Below are 27091 nucleotides of genomic sequence, written 5' to 3' on the forward strand. Positions count from 1 at the left end.
TCTTCTGCCTGTCTGCAGCTCGATAGACATCTCGCGCCTCCCGTCGCCCACGACCGGAGTCTCGGCTGTAGAGTCCCTCTCCTCCAATCTGAACATGAGGCGTCAGGCCGAGCGAGACCTCCGCTCTTCGTCCAGGGAGGTGTTCTACGTCACCCGCCCACCTCTGGCTCGATCCAGCCCTGCGTACTGCACCAGCAGCTCGGACATCACAGAACCCGATCCGAAGGTAGAGTGCGTTAAGTCCTGGCATGTTTACTTCCTCATCTGATGGCATGATGGTGTTTTAACTCACATTTCAATAAAAACGGCCAACGTTTGCGAATGCTGCATTATAAAAGATAAAAAAAAACAGTTGACATTGAGAAGTCATTGAAAGTCGCTACTTTTTTTTTTTTTTTTTTAATAAGTTAAATTGCGTCCAGTTCCTTGCCGTGTTTTCATTTGGCTAGCCTCATTGGTTGTTTAAATCTCTGGTTGCATTTGAAAAAAAAAAGTTTCCATATTTCTCATGACTGCTGAGGCGCAGTGGCTTGCTAAAAACATTCATCTTGTTTGAACGTTTTCACATTTTGTCATCAGTGCTTTTTATTCGGATATTACCAACACAAAGTAAAACCTCCTTTCACTTTAACCTTTAACTTTAACCTTTAACTGCCTCAAGTCGTGTGTGAAATGGCTGTAACAGAAAGCACATTGAAACATAAATGTTTCACCAATTCTACTTCGTAAAACAGTCCGATCTCCTTCAGACTGGACAGAGTACATCTGTGGGCTTCAATTCTCCAGTCTCGCCACAAATTCTCAGATGAATTTAGCTCCAGACTTTCACTGGACCATTCTAGCATGACCACACTTTTAACTATTCCATTATAGATGTGGCTGCATTGCCTTCAACATTGTCAAGCCTTTTCTGATGTCATGTAACTGGGGCATTGTCTTCCACAGATTAATTGTAATCCTCGTGTGGCTTTTGGCAAGATGCAAATGAGACTCATCCTTTCATGGCGATCAGATTTTTGGAGCGGATGACTAATAAACATCCCGTCGATAGATTATCAAAGCCAGGTTTTGGATCTCATTGTTTCCTGTAGCGTCCTTCATAGACCTCCAGGCTCCTGACCTAATTAATGCTCTCCTGCAATCAATGAATCAGCCAGTCAATGACTCAATCAATTAACGAACGACTGCTTACTGTCCAGGTCACCATGACCACTCCAAAACTTCCTGTTTCATATCTGCCTGTCTGCTGCACATAAAGTGGGCGATCTCCTGTTTTGTGGCTTACCCAGGGCGCCAAGTAACACAACTACACGTGGTTGGTGTGCCACATAAAAGCTTGATGATGAAATACATTTATCAAGAAAGTCTCCTCATTTAGAAACTAGAGAACAATGTCAGAAAAAATTGCCAGGCAGCAGTTTACTTTCCAAATGAAGAACTAAATTGGAGCCCAAGAGATTTTAACACAGCACTGGTTGTAACCAGCTCTGCTACCTGTTTTAATTGGAGTTTTCTCTACAGATTATAAAGTTTTAGAGGAAAAAAAGCCTTTCAGTGATTTGCTGAGTTTAGTGACCCAGTTTGAAGGAGACAAATAATATAGGTATGCTCCAAAAAGCAAAAATTATTTGTCTAAATGTTATGATGTTATGTAAATTAAGAATTACTGTTTTTGTTTTTATTTATTCATTTTTTTAAACATGGAAAAGAGTGAAGTTTCAATAAATATTAATGTATTCACAATGTCTGTGTCCCTAGTTTGTGTTCCAGTTACATGAAACCAACATTTATTTCACTTGGTTTAGAATTTAGCCTAATAAGAAGAACATTTAAAAAATAGAGTTCTTTGATTTTAATTCATGAGCAAGGGTCTTGAAGTTGAAGTTTGAAACTTATCATTTACCATAGTCAATTTCTTGTAAGAAATTCAATTTAAATTCCAGGTAAAAATGTTTTTAAAGAAGTTAGTTAATTTAAGTATTTTCTCCACTGTTTGTTCAGTGAAGAACAAAGCATTTTCATGAAAACATTTTTATATTTTTGTGAAAACATGAAAATGTTTTTAATAAATTTTAAAATAGGTTCAAATGCAGCTACAGTGAGCAATTCAGAGACACACATTATGCTTCTTTGTGTGAAAAGTAATAAATAGTTCTTATTGTCACTTTCACTCCTACCACAGAATATCTAATATGTAAATATATATTTGGGTCTATTACTTTGTTGACAGGTTCATATAAATAAATGCCTCTGCTGCAGATAGAAAAAGTGAGCATTCATTTTGTTTCGCTCTCAGGTCCACAGTGTCAACAAAAGTGTCTCCATGATGGACCTTCAGGACTCCCGAATGAACAGCATCTCGAACCTGAACTCCGTTGGAGACATGCTGGCCTCCTCTCAGGCCTCCATTGCTGGCCTCGGCCACAGCTTCGGGAACCTGGGCGCCCCGCTTCGCATGGGGGGCCACTTGCCCCCGGGTTCGTCCGGCTCTGGCCTCAGGCTCAGCCAGATGGGCCACGTAGGGGCCCCAACAGAATCCATCTCCCAGCAGCAGCAGCAGGCGGCTGCGGCGATGCATTTCCCCCTTTCTTTCCAGAATCCTCTGTTCCATCTGGCTGCCCAGAACTCCCCAGCTCAGTCCCAGGCTCCTCCTCCAGCTACCGCCCCTCCTCCGCTGCTTCTCACCTCGGAGGCTGAGAACGGCCACCCCGACTACCCGCCCGCCTTCGGCAACAGCGCTTTCTCCCGCAGCGAGGACCTTTCTGCCCTGCAGTCGCAGAGCAGCCTGGTGCAGCCCAGCATTGTACATTCGCACAGCTACAGCGACGACTTCACCCGGCAGAATCAGAACAACGACTACGCCTGGCACCAGCTGTCTCTGCAGGTGCAGGTAGGAGCCGCTCCACCGGTTTCACACATGCAGAATGACAGTTTGATGCTGTGAATATGCGCCTGCGTTAATCAGCTTTAATCATTTATTACAAGTTAACTCCTTAACTGTCACCATTAAAATGCTTACATTCAATACAATAGGTCGAGGAGGATTCAAGTGTTATTTAGGAAGGGGTTAATAAATAAGTTAAATAAGAACATAACTAAGTTTTTATCAATAAAACGAATATTTACAGATTTAAATCTTAAAAATCTATTTAGTGCTGTAAGATAACATCAGTTCAATCTGGAGAGACTCAAACGGAGAAAGAAAGCGATTAAAAGAGTTTAATGACAAAATGAACATAAAAATAAACACAAAGTCCTTTGGCGTTCCGGCCCCGGCCGGGGACGTGGAGCTGGACTTTGAGAAGCTCGATGAACATTCCTGATGCAGCATAGGAATGTAGACCCCCCGGGGCTTGTACTGGTGGCAGCGGTCGGAGGAGGATGAGGCCTGAGAGCCGAGAGCAGAAGGTGGAAATGGGGCGGAGGTGGGTTGATCGCAGCTGGTGAGCAGAGGAGGCTATGGGTGAAAGTCCTTTTGAACTGGAGCCCAAACGATGATTGGCTGGAGCGAGGCTTGGACCGGCGCTGATTGATTGATGAGGCAGGTGCAACTAGAGTCTTCCAGACTGAACTTTTGTCAAGACTCCATTTCTCTCCATGACCCATAGACTGTGACACACAACACTACATTTAGTGTGGAAATAATTTTATTGGTCTTACGTAATATTCAAATGTTAGTAATAATAATCAAAATCAGAAATAAATGCTTATGTATCCCAGCGTGTGATTAATCCATGTTAGAAAGCAGTCAATATGTACACCTTGTAGTTTTTTTGTCACTGTGTGACATTAATTCAAACTAAACCACTTCCTATTTTAGATCAGCTAAGATTACCAAAATTGCTATTTACTAAATGCCAAAGTAAGAAGAGTCTTTTTACTTTAATTCGGAAGTGAGCACTGCATATGTTTACTCAGTATTTGGAAGAATTGCATGTTAAACTGTATGACTTGGGCCAAAAGTCGACAAGCTTACTGTGAAATTTACTTTTGTTTGTTTGAATAAAACAGAAGCTAGTATGACTTGGTCAGGTCTGTAGGCCATCTTGCTCACACACCTTTTCAGCTCTGTCCACAAGTTGTCTATGGAACCAGAGCTTTGAGATGGCCTCTTCAAAATGTTGAATTTGTTGTTTTTAAATCACTTTTAACAGATTTAATTGTATGATTATTTCTGTTTGTGACTAAGCTTTACCATCCTGGCTCATGTCCTGAGATGTTGCTCCAATATTTTTCACATAAGGTTATTTCCTCGTGATGCCATCCACTATTTTGCATAAGTCCTACTAGCAGCAAAACACAAAAACAACATGCTGCTGCCCACACCGCCCCTGTATTTAACAGTTGGGATGGTATTCTCGTGCTTAAATCTTTATAAATAATGACTTCTTCCTTGCTGAGCAGCTTTTCAGCCCATGTTGTTTTAGCTCTTATTTCACTGTGGATAATGATAATGGTATTCTGCACCCGGCTTCAGCGAGCATCTCAACAGGTTTTTTTTGGGGGGGATTGACGCATACATTGCACCAAAACATGATCATCTTGGAGACACAGGTCCTTTCTTCTTTCTGAATTTTGTGAAACCTTCACTTTTCCGGGCTGTTGCTACGGATATAACAAATGTTTTATTTGGAAATTTTACCCAAGGATGAATCAGACTTTTGAAGGTCCGTGATTCTCTTCCAGATATGTCAGTGTTTAAAATTAATTCATTATTATTAGAAGTTTATAAAGTTATCATTATCTGGGCTTGTGATCTGTGTAAAACCATAGTAATGTTACAGTAGTGTATGTAAATTGTCAATACAAATATTTTTATATGTAAAAAATGTTTCCAGAGTCAGCAAATATGTGAAATATCTGGAAAATGGAAAAACAACTTTCTTTTTTATGATTTGCTGAGATGCACTAGTATATGACTCATCTGTTTAATACAAAACAGTCCCAAAATTATTTCTGTGATGAGCCAAAAAAAATAAATAGTCGAGAGATGCCAAGTGCACAGAGAATAACATCAGAAGCATGTGCCTGATGAACTGTGCTAAATGTATCAATGGTTCTGCTTCCATTCAAAACATGTTTTCATGCATGTTTTACAGTTTTTGGTCAGAACTTGCTTTATTGTCGATTTGAGTTTTTTTGCTCTAGTTAAATCAGTGAAAACACACAGAAGCACTACAGTTTGTTTTACACTATTTGAAGCAGTTTCGCTTGATCTTATGTCTCCACTAAATGTTTGGGGTTGTTAACAGGGTAGGTATTTTTGCATATTGTTGTATTCAGTTTTAATTAGCTCACTTTATTTCCACAAATCTACTCCTATCTAAAAACATACCTGCTTAAACGGATCAGTGTGGCATCTCTTCTGAAATCATTGCAATATGTTTATAGACATGTAAGTATTTTGCGGTTTTCTGTTACATAATTTGGCATTTATTAATTACAGAATAAGTCGGCTTAAATTTGAGTGACTGAAATCTGCAGGACCTTTGATCAAGGACCTTTGGTTGAGCAGCGTAATTAGCAAATCTTACTGTAAAGTAAGAGGCTGTCGTCGTGCTAACGACCGAATCCAGACGTAAGTCCCGTGCCCGCTTCATCTGGACTCTGAGAGTGCTTCACAGCCGCTGCACTGCACGTCCTTGTTTTAACAGTTCTGGTTATTAGCTGTTGGCCAACCGGGCAGATGACGGCGTCAGAGCTGCTGATGCTGCATTATCATTATCTTCCTTAGCCACGCGTGTCCTGCAGATGTGGTGCAGCTAAAGAGCAAAGACGGAGACGTTTCAATCTGAAAACATTTCAGCTTTAATTAGACGGCCTGCCTGATGGGGTCATGGGAAGCGTGTGTTTTCCGATGCACGTTTAAACGAACTGTGCGGCTGAGGATCGGCTGGTGTGCACTCGGGCCGTTGATCCGTCAGGCTGATAAGCTTACTATGAGGCGTGGATGTAAAATTACGGTGTTTAATGATGCCGTCGTGTCGTCTTGAGCTATTTCTGTCCCGCTGTGTGGGCTTTAATGGAACAAACATCACAAGCCACCTGCTTATTTATACAGATGGTGCATTCAGGAAAGAGCTTTAAGAATTAATGATTAATCTATCCATCCATCCGTCACAAATGATTGGGGTTATTTAGGGTGTTAATCAAAACTAAACTCGCAAATTCCTTTGCATTTACACAAATATGAGAGCGAAATAGAGATCATTCTTAAGTAGTGTCATCTTAAATTAGAAAAAAAATAAATAAATCGAAAAGGTTGCATCTCCATGAGCATCTGCTGACCCAGTTGTCGTCAACTGTGATTGTGGAACAGATGGAGGGTCTCAGTCGGAGGCACCTTAAGGTGTGAGCAGCTTATAAGCAGGTGAAAGATCTTGAATTTTGAATCATGTTGCTCCGTCTGGTGGAAGTATTGTAACACTTTTACACTTATAGTAAGATACACAGAAAGGGTAAACTGACTAGGGTGTTGGCGCAAAACTGCTCCATCCCTCACATTAAAGATTAATTTTTGAAAAAATGGGACATGCCTTTAAACATCCCTTTAGCCCTAATGTTTTATTAGGGAGCAAAGTTTTCTCTTTGTAAAGGAAAGAACTTTCGCATCGTCTTGTTATTGGAGACATCTTTTAGCATCTTGTGGTCTGCTGTTGGGGTGAACTTGCTTGGATCAACAACTGCAAAGCGGGGTTGTTTCAGATTTCCCCCGCTTGCAGACCGTTTTCAAATGATTTCGATACTTCTTTAAATGAATAATCAGCTGCTAGATTCTTCTTTTTCAATAATCAGCTCTTTGTTGGATCTCACCATGGATCATTTCAATTGTAGAGAGTACACCAAACTTTAATGTCTGAGATTTAACAAGGGAAACTTTCAAAACTCAGAGACCTGTTTGGTTGCAGTCATTTTAAGTGGAAATAAAAATCGAGGTGGCTTAATTTATTACTTACCAGAAAACGTATCTTTTTAAAATGACATTTTTACAGAGAATGTCAAGATTATTATTATTTTTTTTTTTCAATTGATACCTTTTGTTTATGTACGTTAGAAAATACTCAGACTGTTGTAGGTTATCCTATTTTTTTTGTCATGGCTGTATGTAGGAGTTCAGTGCCACAGCAACAAAAATGAACACTCCTCTCAAAATGGACAGATAATTTTTTCCGCGTTGTGACTCATACTGTTTTCTTTCTTTTTTTTTTTGCATCCATTTCCCTCTCAGGAGTCTCTGCAGCAGCATCACCTAATGGGAGTCACATCTCAGACAGGCACCGGCACAGGCACTCCTGCTTCCTTGGCTACACCTCCGACGACAGTTCATCCGTCCCGCCAGTCGTCCATCGCTGCTCAGCACCTCAAGTCCCAGCGCTCCATCAACACGCCTGCCACTGCCACGCCTCCAAAGGTTCGTCCGCAGAGCAGGAACCTCCTCCTCAACTCCTCGGATGCGAGCTTCAGCGGCAGTCAGCCAAAGTCCCGCCCATCGAAGCAAACGACGCAGCAGCAACAGCAATCGCAGCAGCCGCCGCTGCAGCAGGACGGGCAGCTGTCGGTCACTGACAGTCCGGCTCCGGGGCTTCCCTTCCAGACGAGCTCTGCTAAAGAAAACCAGGCTCCGGCAGCAGCTGCAGAGGACTCCACAGACACGCCCACAAAAAGCTCCAAGAAGTCTCAGCAGTCACAGCTGCAGCCGCCGCAGCAGCATCTGCTGAAACCGGTCGCAAACAAACAGGTGAACGCTGCAAGTCCCTGAACAAAAAGCAAAAACAATAAAAAGTCTTTGAGCTGAAACTACTTAACGGGTAAAACAGGATTTGAAATAATTTTTTTTTTCTTGATTGGTGTTTCAGGGTAACAGCCAGGGAATGAACGAGCGGACGGTCGCATGGGTGTCCAACATGCCACATCTCTCTGCCGACATCGAGAGCCTGCGGCCGGACCGCGAGGGCCAGCTGAAAGAGTACTCCAAGAGCATGGATGAGTCACGACTAGAAAGGGTCAGCTGCTTTTTTCAATATTTTATTGTTGCTCGTGATTAAATAACTGTTTTTTTCAGACAAGTAATAATGCGAGTAATTGTGTTTCGAATGACCTTTATTTTAGAAATTAGAGACAAAACAGCAGCCTTATGGGGTTTTAGTCAGGTAGGTGTTAGCTTCATGCAAAAGTAGTTAAACTTGGGATTTTAAGTGACCGGTCAATACAGAGTAGCACATAATTTAGAAGTGAGATGAATCTATCACATATTTGGAAATGTCTTCAAACATGCAAATTTGAAAAGTTTGGTATTTTCTTTTTAGGATCTCATTATTTCAGTTGCTCATAAAAAAAATTAATAAAAAGTTGTAGGGAAAGTTAAAACAAGGCTAGATTATAAAACAATATGGTAAACTTGCAAACCATCATCATCCTCACAGTGAAACATGGTGATGGCAGCAAAATGCTTCATGGGTACATTTGTTATAATTCTTTAAGTTCTTCTGTCAGATAGCAGTACACTGTACTTCTTCGTATGTAAACACTTCCATTCCCAGAAGCATGGATGCTTTTCCAGTGCAATGTGTTGTGGCGAAATCATATTTGTGACATCCGCTTCTCCTTTCAGGTGAGGGAATACGAAGAGGAAATTCACTCTCTGAAGGAGCGGCTGAAGATGTCGCATCGCAAACTGGAAGAGTACGAACACAGGCTTCTGAGCCAGGAGCAGCAGACCAGCAAGATCCTGCAGCAGTACCAGAACCGCCTCGAAGACAGCGAGCGGCGCCTGAAGCAGCAGCAGCTGGAGAAAGACTCTCAAATCAAAGGCATCATCAGCAGGTGATTAGCTTTCAGGTTGAGCAGGCAGCAATGCCTGGTGTCTTCTGTTGCTTCACAAAACAAACGTGCATTTGTTCAGGTGAGTGTCGCGCATTGCTTGGCACGGCCAAGATCCACAAAATATCCATCTCTAGCTGCTATGAGGAGTGTTAAACATGAGATTTCTTTTTAATCCTGCAGAAACTCAATCCTGTGTAAAGCCGCTCATAATCATGCAAGAAGATAAAACACAAAACCTTCTTTGTCAATTTAAACTCTTCACCTTTAAAATTTAAATGTTCTGTTTACATAAAATTGAGGGAAACATAACTCGAGAGTATGAAAACACAAAAAAGACGCGTAATTATACAAATATGAGCTGATAGCAGGATATTAGAGTTTTTTTTATTAAAGAAACTGATATAAAAAGATTGCAGATGTCGCTCTATTCATGTCTGACGGCTCGGTAATGTAGGTGTGTGAGAGAGAGACATTGTGGAAGAAGCACTGTCGGTGTGGTTAAAGTGACTTTATTGAACCTGTAGTGGCTGCCAGTAGGAGAGGGGAAGCCGTGTAAGTGTTCCCTGTTGAGAGGCAGAGGAGAAGAGAAAGCCGGCTTGTGATCCTCTGAAGCCTCCTGCTCTCTACTTCACTGCAGCTGAAGGCCATCACTGCTCTCTCATTGCAGAAGCAGTGGAGCGCCATGAGCCGTCGTATTCAGCTTGTTTTTATTAGAAATCTGTGCGGAAATGGGAGGCAGGTTCTTTTAAAGGCCGCTGTTATGTGTTCGGTCCAGGAGAGGTCAGCAGAGACGAAGAAACGCAGGATAGCTCTGGTTTGGCGAACCTGAAGGCGTCATCTCCCTCTTCAGAATTACTAGTTGTCATGTATGATTAGAATATCCCTGAAAAGTATATTTATTTCAATAACTAAATTCATATGAAATGCATAATTACACACAGACTGGGGTATTCAAGCCTTTAATTTTGTTAAATGTAACGAATTCCAGCTAACTGCTAATGAAAACATTACATCTAATATTAGAATGTCATGCCAGACATAGAAAAAATATATTTTTACTACAGAAATAATGGATGAATGTATGTTATTTTTTCAAAAAGTTATTTTAATCTTGCAACCTGAATGCATATCATAATTTCTAGAATATGGCTGTATTTTACAGATCTCCTTAAAATGTTCAAATACCATTAGCATAGCTGCTAAAATAATACTTACTGAGACACAGATTATTAATGTAGCTTTTTTTTAAAACTGTGCAATAAATAATATTTATTTCCTTTTTTTTTTTTCTTTTCCTTTTTGTCACAATCGCAAATAATCTGATTCAATAATCAGAAACAATTATTTGTTATTTGTAACAATGTTTTTTCATGGCATTGTAGCTAGAAGAAGGATATTTAGTTTATAATTAAATGAGAAGTAAGTTTAACATTTGACCTCATATTTGTAAGAATAATTTTGTCTCTTGGTTGGACTGAACTGCAGTTATAGAGGAAACATATTGAGGGGCTTAGCTAATTTGTTGTGGAGAGCTGAGCAGGCTGATAGAGGAACATTAAGAACCTATTTATCCAGAGGCAGAGGACTACCAACAAGAATGTTTCAGATTATGTCGCCAAATGTTGAGCTACAGTCATTGAAAAGCATTTACAGCAACAAAACTCCCAAAGCGGTCCGAAAAGCTTGACGAGCTTCGGATGTGGCTTCTTCACTGAATCTGTTTGTCCTCTTCAAAAACTAATGAGGATCAAATGTGGGAGGGAGGCTGGCTCTGATTAGATGGGAAAAAAAGGACTCTGAAGACACTTTTATGGGATGGATGTGTTTATTTGCTGTCATTTCAATTTTTTCTTTGGTTGTGCAAATGAGGGGTTGCAGACTTTAGGGAGTCTGGAGGAGAGGTTTGTCCTGGGGATGGATTAAGGAGAGATGCGTGAACCTGTAAAAACTTGTGTGCTGAATCAAGGTTCCAGCTGGGATAAGCTGACATCCATCATCTCCAGGGCCAGTGGGGTGAAAATGTAGCTTACAGCATCTGCATTGAGTCGCAAAAGTATTCAAATCCCTAGAATTTTTTTTTTTTCCATTTATTTTTAAGTTTGTTGCGTTACAAACACAAACATTATTTCCTGTTGGGATTTAAGGTATTAAAGCAATACAAATAGTCACAATATTAGGTGACACAGGCTCTATGCTGGATTTTGATATAAACTTTGGCTGGACCATTTTAACACCTGAATATGGTTCGGTTGAAACTAATTCATTGTGGCTCTGGTTGAACGTTTAGTGTTGTGAACTCCATCCTGGTCTCAAGTCAGGTTTTCTTCCAGGTTTCAATCTGTAGCTTCATCCACCTTTCCATCAACTCTGACCAGTCTCCCTGCTCTGCTGTGCTTCATTTTGATGTTCTTTGTGTGGCTTGCAGTGTTTCTCATGCACCTTTGGTCTTATTTGACCTTCTTTACTTACTGTGTCCATAACTGAGGTGTAGAAAACTGGGATCAACACTTCTTGTAATCTCCTTTCAATAATTGTGCTCATTTTGCCACTCAGTTTAGGCCTGAAATGGTTTGACTGCCTTTCACCTGAGCTGGTTAAAAGTGACGGGAAGATAGATGGAGATAAATACTGAACAGCCCTGGAAGAAAAAAAACTGTGCAATACTTGTGACCTTCCAGCAGGAACACGACCCCAGACTTCCTGACAGAATTACAACGCAGTAGTTCCTGCTCAAACATTCCTGGTTCAGTGAATCAAACTGCTGAATTACCACCTGAACTTATTTGATTCAGCTGTAACATCTGGCAGCTTTAGGGCACAAATCCCAGAGGACTAAAGGTTTGACAACCTTGGTTTAGATCGTGTGTTGGAATGGACCAGTCAAAGTCCACACCTATAATAAGTTGTAAATCTGTGGCAAGACATAATCATTTATCTTCAGATGTGTATTCCAGACAAATGGGCAAAAATCATTAACTCCATTCCAAACGTGTAAAGCAGAGAGACGCAGGCTAAAAGACATGAAGCTGAAATTGTGGCTAAAACTGGTTCTGCAAAGCCACTTTTCATTTTCCTATCACTTTACAGTAATTGCTTATTTCATGCTGCTATCACACATAAATTCAAGGGTTGTGACTACTTTTGTGTAGCCTAAAGTCAAGGTGACTTCTTGTTCTGCATCCCAGTAATCCCACTATCAAAAACATTCTGAAGAAAACCAGTTTTGTTTTTCTTTTAAATGACATGTTCATTCATTTTCAACATGATGATTTGAATTACCTTCATATTTTGTTAGTTGTCATTGACTTTTGTATGTTTATGTTGTTGACTTTGTACTGCCGTAAGGAGAAGACCGTAACATCTAGTCTTTCACTTTAAGGGTTTTCAATTGATTTTTCTTTTTTTTTTTCAAACAGAATAATCAGTTGGAATCGACTATTAAAACTGAAATTGTGGCCAAGTCTCTAATGTAAAGTTAAAAATAAAGATGACCTAAACCTAGACAGGCTGATTGTGACCATAGCAACTAATGCTTGGAAGAAATTATGTAAGCAGATAGTGAGCAGACAATACATGACCGTACACTTCACTCTTCCACGATTTCATTTTACATTTTCTGCACCTGAACAAGGATTAGATTCACTTTTGGGCACCTCAGAGGATGCCCAGGAACACTTCAGGACCTTAATATCATCATATGGCTGCACAATCTCACAGTACATCTGAAGAACGCCGGCTTCATAACTCTACTTTTGTCAACCGGTCTGTTTGTTTCTATTTCCCTGTTGTCAGACTCATGGCTGTGGAAGATGAGCTGAGAGGGGGTGCCATTCCTGATATTAAGCCTCGAATCCTCACAGACCAGGTTTGTGCCTGTGTCTACACCACCAGTCATGTCCTAAATCAGTTTGCCTCATGATTGCATCACATCCAAGAGCGCTTTTTGCAGAAGCCAGCACAGGTTGTGAAGTTTGCAGCGGCTTCCACATGCGTCAGCCACCTCCATCAGTTCAGTCCACGCTTTTTTTGTCGTATCGAAAAGCAACATTTCACCGCATCTTGCACACACTGGGCGGGTGGGGCATAAGGATCGGGAGGGAGCGCAAATCACGAAATCCTAAACACTGTGAAGGAACAGCAAATCTTCAGAGCAGAAATGAGATATTATTTACCTCAAAGAGCTTAGGATTCTCTGGAATGCATTTATCACTGAGGAACTGTGACTCACCGGCAGCGTCAGTGCAATTCAAGTTGCTGAATGCACCATGTGGGATGATTGGTGACGCAGGTGAAGAGGCTGTTTGTGCTTAAATAACTCGGAGGAAACGTTTGCTATCCTTGAAATATACCGTCACCTTCTCTGCAGCTCCAAGGAGCCACAAGCGAACCGATCAAATTGTGCCTTGAAAGACGGCCAAATACGGAAACGTTTCAGCAGCGGGCAGCAGCAGGCCTGCTGTGAAACTCTTACACCAGAAACCTAAAATAAATAAAATGCGATGGGATTAAATGTCCAAACTGTGCAATCTAATTTGGAGTCTGGTGATGAGAGTTTAGTTATGACTCTGCTGGATTAGCCTCCAATCGTTGGTTTAAAGTCCTGTCAGAAGAAGAGTATTGTAGAATTAAAATCATCCGTCATTTCGCTATATTTTTCTTCTAACCCAGACTTTTGTAGTTTCCCCGAGACCCCTGAAGACCTTTTAAAGTTCTCTTTTTCATATTAAGTTAATTCATTTTTTTTCTTTATTAAAACACTCAACCTAAAAAGATTAAATCCTTTTTTAACCCTCACTGTCCAGACACATAACTTTAAAATTAAAAAATGGCTTCATTATAGATAGATTTCAAGACCTCACTGATACATGCTGCTTCCTTTTTATGATGCCATGAAATAATAATAAAAAAATGTAAAAAACGGAAAAGATATCAAGCAGAGAATTGAGGATCTCCACAAGTCTGGCTGATCTTTGGGTTTCCAGATGCCTCAAGGTGCGACACACATCATCGAGAAATTATATATTAGTATTAGTGGACATTACATCACATTTTCAGTGATGTTATCTAGTTTGAATTCATGAGACCTGAGACTTTACTCTGCAAAAATAAAATAATAAACAAAAATAAATGTACTGCTGTTTGGGATTAGTTGTAGATTTAATTTATTTATCCTCAACTAAGAAATGTGCCTTTTGAAATAATATCACAGCACATTGCTTGTCATATCAAAACCATGTTTATTTATTTCCCCATCATGTCATTCCATTCTGTCTTCAGAGTCTTTAAGCCTCTGTTGAGGGGTCATGTTATCATTAGGCCAATATTTTCCAAAAAGTAAATTGGTAATTTTCATGTCAGGTTAAAATATTCAAATATGTAAAGGAATCTGGTGATTATGTGGACTGGAGAATAGTTCTCGTTAATGCTAGGACTACAAAAGAGAAGAGCTCTCTGCTTCTTTGCACCGACAGAAATACCCCCTCTAATTTTTCATTATGGCAAAGTGAATATTTTTAAATATTTTAGTAAAACTAGGTCTGGGTAAACTCGGCGACCCCTGAAGTTTCCCACCTGTTCAGTTATTGTAAGTCAACCAGCTGTTATGTCTTAGCATCACACTTATCCTACTGTCAAATTTGACTTGATAGAAAAGAAAAACCTCATTTGAAGAAATATTAAGCTAAGATTCTGAATGTTTGTCACCTTTGTAAATATAGAAAAATGGTAATTGCATATGTTTTGTCTTCTGCAGTCTCTCAGCCAGGTCTATGGGGGCCTCCCTGGATCCTGACTGCTAGTTCCAAGGTGACCCGAATTCATGACGGTCACTCGGGTGTAAGAAGGTGGATCAAAACGGCTCCTACAGACTGACTCGAGCCAAAGGCCTACAAAGGACCAACGATGGTGTCACCTCACATTAAGAAATATTTTCAAAATTGTTGCACATATTAAAACTAAGCCTGTAACAGAACTTGACAATCAACTCGGCAAGAGGACCAACGTGTGCAGCAAATGCTTTGCACGGTTTGGTTGAAATATAAGCCAGTGCCACAATAACGGCAATACTGTTCCTAAAGAGTTTTTGTAACTGTGGTGAAGAAGTTGTGGAAAACAGTGGGATGAAGATGGACTTAAGATTACTTCCCTCCCTTCTACAAGAAGCTTCCCACTTCAGTGGCTGAGGATAAAATGTATAGAAGAGGCTTTTACCAGGCACAATATTCCTTCATGGTGACGCCTTCAACAAGCAACAAGCATGTTGTTGAATCATTAAATATTTTCTACTTTAGATTTAGTAGAATTTTGCTTTTTTTTAATGTTTCTTCTTTATATTACAGCCATCTCATCTTAAAAAGCCAGACAAGTTCTACAATCAACTGATTTGAGTACAATCTGAGGCCTGTGATTTAACTTTTTAAGTTTGGAAGATGTTGCTAAAACTTGACTTTCAACGTGTATAAAAATGTATTAATACATATTTAATAATGGGGGCACTTAAACTAATCTCATTTTATAAAAGTGATGGATATAATGACAACATGGTGATTTTTCAAAACAGTGATACAGATTGCTATTTTTCTAAGGAAAATTCTGGGCCAATTAAACACATTACAGTAAAAGTGTATTGTAACAATTTTATCCAGCACCTAGATTTGTAAGGAGTCTTGGAACCAAAGGTGGTTTGAATGGCAACCAAATTAAAATTCATGTGTGTCCTTGGGTATTTTAAAATATGGTTTGGGTGATATAATGTAGGCATGAGGAATCTGTATCAAAACTGTTGCATTTCTCAGGACAGACTCACTTTGGAGTATGGGAGAGTCATTGGGAGAGTAAAGCTAACACAGCTAACACAACATCACAGAAACGGGTCAAATCAATAAAACACATACTCAAATCTTTTTGGACAGGCTAAGTGTCAGATTCTAGTAGTTATACGCTGTACCTTTTTTAATTAGATGTAAACACCACCACCTTCCAAACCAAACAACTCTCCGAGTAGCTGCTAGCTTGACTCCGAGTAGCTGCTAGCTTGACTCCGAGTAGCTKCTAGCTTGACTCCGAGTAGCTKCTAGCTTGACTCCGAGTAGCTGCTAGCTTGACTCCGAGTAGCTGCTAGCTTGACTCCCAATCACTTTGTAACGCTGTTTTGAAAATGTGCCATAAGATTTTATGTTAATAGCTTTGACTATAAATTTACTGTGTCCCTGCTTATAGCTAACACATAAACAAGCATTGGAATACTCACGTTTTTTGTTTGTTTGTTTTAATGTCTCTGAAGCATACATCTGCAACAATTCTGCATGTGCTTTTGGTGGCAAGAATAAGTAAGTCAGTAATTCTATGATTTTGCTACAGTTATCATGCTTTGAGACAGCTTTATCATTGTAATTCATATTTTTTAAGCTAACCTGCCAGCTCCTCCAGTTTTTATTCGGAAGAGTGTGGCACCGAGCCTTTTGCATTATAGCTACAGGATGGAGAGAAACGGACTGATTAAAACATTAAAAGACTAAGAAATAGGGATGTATATGTGCATAAGATTTGACTGCCTTACAGTCTGTAATACAGGGCCCAAAAATAACAAAACCAATACAAAGAAAAAGGAAAAAAACAAACCTGTAAACTTTGTATATTAAATGTACTTTTTGTAGTCAGGTGATGAATTAATAAGCAGTGTGTTGGTCAACTCTATTAGAATCATTTACATTACAAATTTCATGGTTGATATATATTTTATCTTAACCTCTTGCCTTTAAAAATACATTTTACTTCAAGATAAATTATAAAAAATTACATGTTTATGTTACCAGAAATGTATAAAATAGCTTAATGTATATCTATTCTTATATGTAAAATGTATTAAAATCAAGGGTAGGCCCTCAGGCATGTTAAAGTTGTGGCAAAAACTAATTCTTATATTCTATGATGACTCTTAATGCTGCAATCCAGAAACAACAGTTGCGGGCGGAGTGTTTTTCTTTTCTTCCGGAGGAATTGGTGATCGATTACTATACTAGCTCGCCTGTGTTGTGTAACCAAAACAGTTGTGGTGCTTTCAACAATGCTGGATTGCAGTTTTAAGTTCTTTTTGAAATATGTATCTATTTATTTACTTGGCCTGCATTGCAATACAGTATTCTGAAATGTTATATTTCATATCTGTTTTTATTTTTTCTGGACGCTGCAATCCTTGGTCTGTGAGAGATGTTTTCAACGAAAGCAAATATAAACTATTTAAAGTTATGCCTATATATTATTGAAGGTTTATCTGTGTTGGCTGCAGTGGGCTACCTCTAAAATAAAGCCCTTGCCAGTTGTCTGCTTTATACCATACAAAGTAAGGAAATATTTTTGTTTTATTTGGTTAGAACAACTTGTTTTTCTTTAAATTGCCCCCACGTACAAACTAGTTAAACCTTTACTACTCACCAAATAGGGAAATAAATCAGGTTCAGATCTTGGTTGCTTGTTTATTGCTATTTCTGGATGTTCCACGCTTTCTGAGGTTTCTCATATTTAAGTGCCGCTACCATCACAGTCAAACTAATATTATTTGCGTTCCAAAAAATTGTCAGACTCTCAGGTGTTATGATGAGCACAGAAGGAACAAAACAAATATTGCATTTCTGTTAAATTAAGTACCAGAAAACCAGAAAAAGTTGATCTTTAGTCACTAATCTAGAGCTAAAAAAATTTGAATATGTCATTAAGCTTGCAAAAGCATATTGGTAGGGTCTGAGGAAGCACAAAAACCATGAGACAATTAAAAGGAAACTGTATTTTCATTCAAAATGTCTGCCAGTTATGGCAGGTCAGAGCTTTTAAAAATCTGAAAAAGCAATCAGCCCAAAAAGCTGCAGTGTGTTCCCTGCTACAGAACGTTCAAAGATACTTTTTGCAGATGAGAATTTTGGTTAATCCCGTGAATATGAAACCCTTTTACTTTCAGTCACTCTTTTTTCTCTACATGTACATTATTGTGATGGACCAGTAGTTGAATTTATATTTGGCACACAAGTTTAGCAGTAACCGAAGAAAGACCCACTGTAATGACGTATTATAAGAATTTATATGGAGAATTCTATTGAAAAGTGTTTGTTTGCAAAATTGTGAAATCTTAGATACTTTATGAAATTTTTGTGAGACAAAGGGAGGGGGAGGGAAACTGCCATATTCCTGAAGGCAACGCAGGACCTAACAGAGTAAGTTTATCTTATATATTTTAAGAAAGAATATACATCAGTCAACCTATTCATGTTTCTAAAATGGATGTATAGCATTATGGAGTGGAAAAAATATTTTTTTCTTGGCAGCTATTACTCTGCACAATTGATCTACTGTGTCACAAATATATTGTTGGTGGGATTTTTGACTTGAATTAGGCCTCCTGGATGTAATACCTTAATTTACTTGAGGTTTCTTTTGAAATAAGCCATGCCCCATTGATAAGCCATACCCTCCAGACCCCTGATGTTGTGTGGTGGATGTTTAACGTTGGTAATTTTATTTATAATGGTAGTAATCGTAGGTATGATTGCGCTTGTAATTATTATTAGTGTAAGTATACTTGATTGATATGACTTGTTTTGAACAAAGGGAATGTATTCATATTTCAGGTGATTTTTTTCCGAGTGATTTAAATAAATTATTAAATCCCCAATTGTTGATTATCTCTTGTTTCACAAGACAAGCGTCTGGATCTGGGCAATTTTGCCCCTTTGCACATTTATTTCCCTATTTTGTGTCTGCATTTCTTAACTATATTTAGCCATTGGCTATTACCTGGTTTTATATTACAGTAGGCAGCATGTAGACAGTCATTTGTGTCTGGTTGTCTGGCTCTGAATGTCGACTGCAGTTGAAATATTTGGTTAAAGTCAGCAGTGTTCTGTATTTTGAATATACTGGGAAATCAGATTAATTTTAAAGTTTAGCTTGACGACAGTCAGTCAGTCAGTCAGTATTGGACATAATAAGAGGCAGATTATTATGTACAGTGCCTACTTTTACGTTTTGTAATAAACTAAAGTCGCTGGTTGAAAGTGGTCTTACCAATTTCGTGCAAAAAAAAGTAACCAAGTGTGTTTCCTGCAATACGGTCACAACCTGGTAATGTTGGCGTTGGCCGTTCATTTCTGTTTACAAGAGGGATGGGTCCCAACTCATTCCTAAAACACAGACTGGATCCCACTGCAGCAACAAAACACCTCCAGAGATTCCTTGTTTTACTGCTAGAAGCCTCAACAGCCTCTCTGTAATGAATGAAAAAGTGATGAAACGCCACCAAGCATATTTCCTCCATCAGCTCACAGCTTCGTCCTGCGCCACAGCTAATCAAAGCCAGCACGAGTCACTCATCCAAACGTGGCTTAGCATTCAGTCACATCATCTCAGTGGCTGTAGGAGTAATGAGACGTCGGCTGTTTCCCATCAGAGATCTGTACAGGGACAACGGATGAACACCAAGCCAGGACTCCGACAGGCGGTGGGGGGGTTGAAGGAGGATCGGTTTCATAGATCTTGCTGCTCTTCCTCAACAGCAGTCGCACTCCATTATGTGTGTTATTTAGGCTTATCAGGAAAAAAAAACCCTCTATACCCCTAACAATGCTGCTGCAAGTTTTTCAATTTTTTTTTTGATGTTACAAATCTGAATCTTATGTGGTAAATCAACACAACAAAACACAAAATGTACATTAAAAAAATAAGAAATCAGTCCTACTGAGTCAATACTCCCCCACAGCATCATGCAGCCACCATCTTTTGTTTCCGCGTATAAATACATTTAAGCAATGAACATATAGGAAGTGACAGATCTTTAAAAAAAAAAAAACTATTTTCATGTGGACAAGATCTTAATTGTGATGTCTGAACAAACAGGAACAATCAGCTGCCACACAATCAGGAAAAAGGTATCAGACATATTAACCTATTTCTAAAATATATATTTTTAGGTATCTTGTTGACACAAAATCCACACAGCCCCAGAAAAATAGAAATTATTACAAACTAATTTGCACAGCACTTATACACGATAAAGTGGAATTACAAAGCTAATGAGAACTTTATACATTATGCAAATAAGATGAGAAAATGGCTGAAATGCGTTACAATTTTTAAAGCAATCCTGCCCCCTATTGATAACAAATAATGTTGCCTGGTATAGTCTTTCAAAGGTGCCCAAGTTTAGTACTCAAGAATTATTTTAAAACTTGAATGCATCCCTGCTCTAACACATCTGAATCAAAAACTGATTCAGTTTTTGCTCCTGGGCTTTGCTCCTTTGCTCAGGAGCTTTGCAGACTCTTTGCATCCTGATTCATCAAAGCTGAATCAGGATGAATCAGGATTCTGATTCAGCTTTGCAGAGACCTGGTAATGAGTCATCCATTTGATTCAGGTGTGTTGGAGAAGGGACGCATGTAAAAGTTATCTCTCAAGAAATAAACTTGGGCACCTTGTCCTAATACACAGCACAGAAAAAGATCCTTGTGATGGACAATAAAAGAGCTGTTTGATTTGGCAAAAGATGCCATTAAACTTCTTAATGCTTGGGTAGAGGAAAGAACATCATCTGTTTTTCTGTTTCTAGACAGAAAAGTAAAAAAATCAAATGCCACAAGAGTTGTCCAGGAGTCAAGGGCGTCTTGCAGGAATAGGAAATCTAGATTGTTTCAGTCCATCAGAGGACTAATTGAAAATCTTTAGAAAGAGTTGAAGATCAAAGTGTATAAAGGAGATCACCAGAACCTTCAATATTTGTATGTTGTTGTTGTTGTGGAAGTCACACTCATTCCCAAACACTTTATTTAGTCAATTATTTTTGTATAGGAGACGTTTTGGAGTTTTCATTACCAACAAAGTGTCTACTAAATATTGAATGCCTAATTTGAGTTATTGGTGTTTATATTTCTCATTTGTGAATAATTTCTTAATTACAACCGGCTTACAATTTCTTGTCAGTAGGTCCCACGACAAAAATTTGTACAAGTTAAATACTTGTGGTCTCTACAAAAAAGTTTTGAAAATGGAATCCACAAAAAAGCACAGATTGCACAAAAATTCATGACAAGGACACTTAATGCATATATATGCGATGTACAAACACACAAAGTAATGTATAAAATTCACAAAACACAAATGGTTTGACCATAACGTTACCAAGGCAACATGCTCATTTACCACAGAATACACAAAAGAGAGACCAAATAAGACAAAAAAAATATATAAATAAATTGGTTCACACATACTGTCTTGTAAAAAAAAAACAAAAATAAACAGTAAGGCAGATTTACCAATGCTAATGTAACCATGCAAAAGTCCAGACTAAAAGTGAGAAAAAGCCACTAAATAATCATTGATTTTGTAGTTCGCATCTTCCATGACTAAAAAAGGAGCATCAACACCATCTTGTGGTGTATTAGAGAATATAAATAATGGCTGAGATTTTTTCATGTTTCTAAAATAATCTCATTGTGAAACCTAAAAAGTCTCATCAGTGGACTAAAACACAAATGTGCAATTAATATGCTTTTTAACTCTGTAATTATACAACGCAATTAATATTTTAACATTTCAATAATATTTGACTAACCAGTTTTGTTCTTGCTTCAAAGAGTTAAAAGTTGCTGAGGCAAAGAGTAAAGCAAAAAAAAAAAAAACCCACAAAGGATGAACAAATTGTAGTTGAAGTTCAGTTAGTTTTATTTTTAGATTTCAATTCAACATCTTCACACTTTACACTGAAATGAAACAAGCACAAGCACAACTAAACCATTGCTGTAACAGCAGAATACAAAAGGGGAGAGATTTTTTTCCCCCACAAAAGTCATCAAGAATAACTACTAAATATTGTTTATTCTTTCCAGTCAAATAATAAAGAAGAAGGAAAGAAAAGACTCTGGCACAATCTCTTTAGGTAATATTTTAGCATATGCAACTTTGAAAAATGTCAAAACATAAACATTTGTATGCAGAACCACAAAAGCTAAGTACCTGCATCAACATGAACATTCTCATATAGACACTACTGATCATTAGAGGGAAAAGTTAAATGTTGGTACAACACGCAGTCAGAAGTCTTAAAAGAACAGCATGAATTTCTTTAAGGGAGGCTTTCTGGAGTTCATATGGAGCTGACTAGTATCTTACCTGCTGATCAGTCTCAGTTCAAGACATGTCTTTGAATACATAAAATACGAAAAACGTGCGTTGTTTTTATTGGTTGGTATTGCTATTAATGGTTATCCTGGTAACAGAGAAATTCCTTCAGTATAATTTTGCATTTCACCTTATTGGGTAGTAAAGTGTGGTGTGTGGTAGTAGAAGAAGGTTACTTCTATTTACTTCCTGCCTGTGTTTTTCTGCCCTGCGCCACTTCAACCATAGACAGTAAATGCTCAACCCTGACAGGTTGATGGAATCATCATAAAAACAAGTGAGAAACAGAAGTTTGAGGATAATGTATATTTTTCAAAGCTGATATTGTTGCATTCTCAAAACTAATTGCAATTGCTTGCTTTTCAAAATTGTGCGGCTCTGACTCAGACTGCTGCTGCAGGCAAGATACTATCTGCTCCTAATGTCCCCACAGAACACAGACAATACAAACTCTATCGCAGAAAAAGACTGAGGAAACATCGGGTTGAGACTTTACAGTGGTGATGTTCCAGCTGGAAGTGTTGTCAGCGGTGTGTAGCCCTTTGAGTCAGTTTGGCACGTCTGGCTGTAGACGTTGCTGAGAGGAATACCAAGCTGACGACCTTGCCCTAAACCCTCCTCGGAGTTAAGCGCATAGGGCATCTTGGACATGATGGTCAAACTCAACTTGAAGAAAACATTACGCAGAGCTGTGCGGTATTCCTTCCTGACCAGGCAATAGATGACAGGGTTGAAACAGCTGCTGGTAAAAGCTAAACAGTTGGCCAGAGGGAAGAAGTACGTCTGAGCACTGTAGAACGATTTGCTCATATCAATGATGTCAAGCTGTATCAGGACGCTCCAGAGAGTGAGGACATTGTAGGGAAACCAGCAGGCACAGAAGGTCAGCACCACCACAGCCACAGATTTTGAGATGTCGGCTTTTCGCCGAGTGTTGCTGCTCCCTTTCAGTTTATGCCTGCAGAGGAATCGCAGCAAGAGCAAGTAGGAGAGGATGATGACGGCGTACGGTAGCAGAAATCCCAGAACCACTCGCAGGAGTTGGTTTATTCCGAGCCAAGCCGTGCCTTCTGGGAAGCGGAGCAAGCATGCTGTGTCATTGCTGCTGCCCACACGGCTGAGGTCTGCGTACCGGGCCCTGGGTACCGCCACGATGAGAGCCCCGACCCAAATGATAGCTGTGGTTACCGGGAAGGTACAAGATCTGTTGCACAAGGACGATCCAGGTTTGAGAGCTGTTGCCACGTAGCAGTAGCGTGTCAGACTCATAGCTGTCAGAAAAAAGCAACTTGCAAAGACGTTCAGTCCAGTTAGCAAGGACACAGCCTTGCATGCGGCTAAGCCAAAAGGCCAACTGTAGTCCAGAGCAATGTCCACCGCCCAAAAGGGTAAGGCAAGAGAAAACAGCAGGTCGGCCAAAGCTAGGTTGAAAACAAAGAAGTTGATGGTACCAGTGGTGATGGTGTGAGTTGAATAAAGTAGGAACATGACCAGCAAGTTGCTCAACACTCCAGCTGTAGCCACAATGAAGTACACCACAGAGATGAACACTCTCAGCGTTCCATCATCCGGACTCTCCATCCCACTCTCATTGTTGGAATTGTGAAACGACAGCAGAGAGTTGTTGCAAAATGCACCCAAACTGCAACTGTTCAGGAGGTTGTAGAAAATCTCGAGCCTCTTCAAATCAGGATTTGACATGTTTTTAACCCCTAAAACTCACTTTTTTGAGAATAGCCTGGTCTTTTAGTCTCTCTGGTCTCTCTGAGACAACTATAAATCAGATAGGCAAGTTCCGGCTGCGCGTTTATTAGATGACAATCATCTGCTCCTGCGAGGAAAGGGGAAATTATAATTACATCATAGACGCAGCAGTTTATGAATAAATAAGTGGATTAGCTTGGTCAGATAAACGAATTTTACTGAAGTGTCAGCCACAGGGTCAGATCATGCTGCCCAGATCTTAATGAAAGAAACAAAGTATGTACATTTTTGATCAAAGTCTGATTTAATTGCCTAATAGAGAAAACATTTCAAGATTTGTTCAGTATAATTTTTAACCACACTTGCTTAAAAAAAATCATGACTACACAGCATGTACAAACATCCATCCTCTAATAACTCATTACGATGTTCGACTTCAAACTAATCGCATTATTTGAACAGGAGATGGTCTGCCAAGTAACCCAAATGGGTTTTCCTCAAAGATCTGCCAGATAAAGAATTTTTGACTTGAAGATGTTAAATCAATATTATCAATATTAATATTATCAATGAAATCTATAGTTTTTTTGTCTGTAATTTTCTTCTCTGTCTTTTGCTTGTTTGAAATTAAAAAGGCAAGGAACTTGAAACTTGTGCTCAACCCTCCAACATTATTTTTTTATCTATCCAGTTTTCATTTAACCAGCTGTTCATCTAAATTTCTCCCAGTTTTAAACCCACCAGCTAATCTATCACAATTAATCAGACAGGGTTCCTTAACTACTGAAGACCAAAATCAGTTTAAATTTCCATTTATTTCAAGTAATTTGACTAGCAATGAAATATAACATTCAAATATAAACAAAATGACTCACGTCACAAGCACAAGCTTTACGTCTTTTTGTAGTCTCTATTGCTATTTTCAATTAAAGAAGCAAAACAAATCTTACCTGGGAAATGAATGATGGAAAACCTTTAGCTGGGCTTACTGTCATCGCTATGAGCTCTGCTGAAGAACACGGAAAACAGCAATCTTCATTGTCCCCTTCCCTTGTTTTAGGCTCCACCTTCCAGAGAAGGATCAACAAGGGTCTCATAAATGGTTGATCATTAACTGTAGGAACCTACTAATATTTAAGTATCAACAATCATATCAGTCTTGTTAAATAAACAACAACAAAAAAAGAACTATCAAATGTCAATTTGAAGGGTAAATCCTTTTTGTCTGGGAGAATTACATTTTTTATAGAAAGGAATGAGAGGAATGTATTATAACATCTATATATCATTAACACTTCAATTGGAAGTGATTAGCTATACTGGAGTTAGTCTCTAATTGAAGATTAAGCTATTGGTAATCACTACCATGTTACAATTATTAAATCAAGACAGAAGAATCTATCATAAACAAACAAGAAAGCGTATTACTTAGAGGGAAGTTCCGAAATTAACCGAGAAGGCAGGTTATCTTTAGCGTTATCAAAATGCGGTTTCTTTGTGGTGTAATTTGTTGCTACAATTACACGGTTTGGCATCAAGGAAAGGTTGGAGAGTAAAGACGAGGAAAGCGTTACCTCTCTCACTCACTGCTAGATTGATATCCTGTAGCAAATATGTACAGATACTTAAGTACTGGTTCACTGTGCTGGTCTGTATGCACTTCATTTCACGAGATTATCTGTTATACAGTGAAGTTTTATATATAGATAAATATTTGTATTGCACTGCATGTACTGTAATTGAGTTTTCAGCTGTACGTTTGAAACAGTGTTGCTATACCTGTGTGGGGAATGTGCTGTCAGTGGAAAGATCCATGTTGGGATCTGCCACACTGAATTATTTTCCTTTTCCAGGAAATTATAATGTGGCACAGCCATCGCTGCATTATTTATTGCAGCGATGGCTGCAATAAAACTAAAAAAAAATAAAAAATAAAAATTTATTAAACACCAGACTTTTATCACATGTGCTTTATTCTCCTGCACAGTTTGACATTATTTGTTATACAGTATTTTGCCTAGTTAGGCAATGAATGCACTGCAAAAATGCAAACTATGCAAAGTTTTGGGAATACATAAAATATGACACAACTAAATTACAGTACAATTTCTGACCCTAATTCCAACACTCCTTCCAACCCTCATTCTCACCGTCCTTCCAGCCCTCCTTCCGACCCCAATTGAACTGAATCCCTAACCCTTCTAACCCTCCTGCCAGACCTGCTTCCAACCATAATTTCAAACCTCTTTCCAATCCTTATTCCAAAAGAACTCTGATAGACTTTTTGAGGTTACAGACAGAGTATAAAAAATAAACAGCCATAACAGACTGGGACCAGAATTTAAGCAAAACAATTTACCTCTTCATGTACTTTAGAAGATTAAAGGTTGTATGACAAAGCTGAAGCTCATTCAAATTGCTGTAGAGAAAAGGTTTCATGTCATTATGGGCTAGCTCTCAGCTAGCTTTGTTTTTTTTTTCCAGCTCATTTAGCTTATAAACTGTCCTGACCTTACAGCTTAGCTATGTAAACAGTGTTCTGCACAAATTTCTGATACTCTTCAGGTGCGATTTTTGCATTGACTGAAAGTTTTCACTTTCATTTCATCCATTACGGTTTTGCTATATGTGTTTTGCAGGCTTTTGCTTTATTCGGCCTATTTCTTACATTTCTGCACGTCTTCCGCCGCCGACTTCAAGCGCTTCTGTAATTTTCACTGAAAATATTCAGCTTAGAGCATTCACATATTATTCGCATTATGGCAGGAATTGCACATTTTTCTAATTGAAACTTTGTAGACCGTTTTTAAAAACACACGTATTTGAGAACATTTTTTCTTTTACATTAATTCAAAATAGATTGGTCGAATTCCCAAGAGTTATGCAAGCAAGACGGTTGTTGATGGCTACAAAAAAATATTGTGATTTCTAAAACCCTTCAAGACTTAAAAAAAACAGAAGGGTAAGCACAAAAACATGGATACTTATGGAGCTTTTTTAACCCCCAGATATGTTTGACCTTTATCTTAGCGGTGTGAAATTCCCATTTGATAAGCTTTACACATTGATTAACGCATCTCATTCAACATTCAAATAAATTCTAAAAAAAAAAAAAAAAAAAGTGTAGCAAGGTATAACAACTCTACATTTTTATTTGATTTGCATTTTGTTTTTCTCTATTTATATGAAAGGCACTGCTTTCAGATTAGACTGGGCGGCAGAAATGATTCTTCATTATAAAACGCTGATAGTGGAAAGAACATCAGCACTGAATGACTAAATGAGATTAGGATGCAAAAAGCGGAAGAGTGAAGAGTCTGATTTATACTGGTCTGCATGCACGGAGTTTCCATAAATGGACTGAGGAAAACATGCCACTCCCTAAGTTTTCCGCCGGCGA

The 27091-nt window shown here is 38.8% G+C and overlaps 2 protein-coding genes across 9 annotated transcripts in view; one reads left to right on the forward strand and one right to left on the reverse strand.

Annotated features, from left to right (window-relative positions):
- LOC103472458 (ras/Rap GTPase-activating protein SynGAP-like) overlaps positions 1 to 18487 on the forward strand; it is a 57091-nt gene extending 38604 nt beyond the window's left edge. For 3 of the 4 annotated variants that reach the window (XM_008422106.2, XM_008422107.2, XM_008422109.2), the window contains 7 exons: positions 19 to 226; positions 2297 to 2890; positions 7229 to 7738; positions 7857 to 8003; positions 8612 to 8823; positions 12616 to 12688; positions 14576 to 18487. In XM_008422106.2, coding sequence (XP_008420328.1) covers positions 19 to 226; positions 2297 to 2890; positions 7229 to 7738; positions 7857 to 8003; positions 8612 to 8823; positions 12616 to 12688; positions 14576 to 14614 — 1783 coding nt within the window. In that variant the 3' untranslated portion in view covers positions 14615 to 18487. The remainder of the gene's footprint in view (positions 1 to 18; positions 227 to 2296; positions 2891 to 7228; positions 7739 to 7856; positions 8004 to 8611; positions 8824 to 12615; positions 12689 to 14575) is intronic. The other variant, XM_008422108.2, reaches the window with a different exon arrangement.
- Positions 18488 to 21533: 3046 nt separating this feature from the next.
- LOC103472461 (relaxin-3 receptor 1-like) overlaps positions 21534 to 27091 on the reverse strand; it is a 74824-nt gene continuing 69266 nt past the window's right edge. For 4 of the 5 annotated variants that reach the window (XM_017307647.1, XM_008422112.2, XM_017307648.1 and 1 more), the window contains 2 exons: positions 24642 to 24758; positions 21534 to 23818 (listed from right to left, as the gene is read on the reverse strand). In XM_017307647.1, coding sequence (XP_017163136.1) covers positions 22480 to 23688 — 1209 coding nt within the window. In that variant the 5' untranslated portion in view covers positions 23689 to 23818; positions 24642 to 24758 and the 3' untranslated portion in view covers positions 21534 to 22479. Of the gene's footprint in view, positions 23819 to 24641; positions 25572 to 27091 lie in introns of those variants that run through there. The other variant, XM_017307649.1, reaches the window with a different exon arrangement.

This window comes from Poecilia reticulata, linkage group LG11, assembly GCF_000633615.1.
Source record: "Poecilia reticulata strain Guanapo linkage group LG11, Guppy_female_1.0+MT, whole genome shotgun sequence".
NCBI lineage: Eukaryota > Metazoa > Chordata > Actinopteri > Cyprinodontiformes > Poeciliidae > Poecilia > Poecilia reticulata.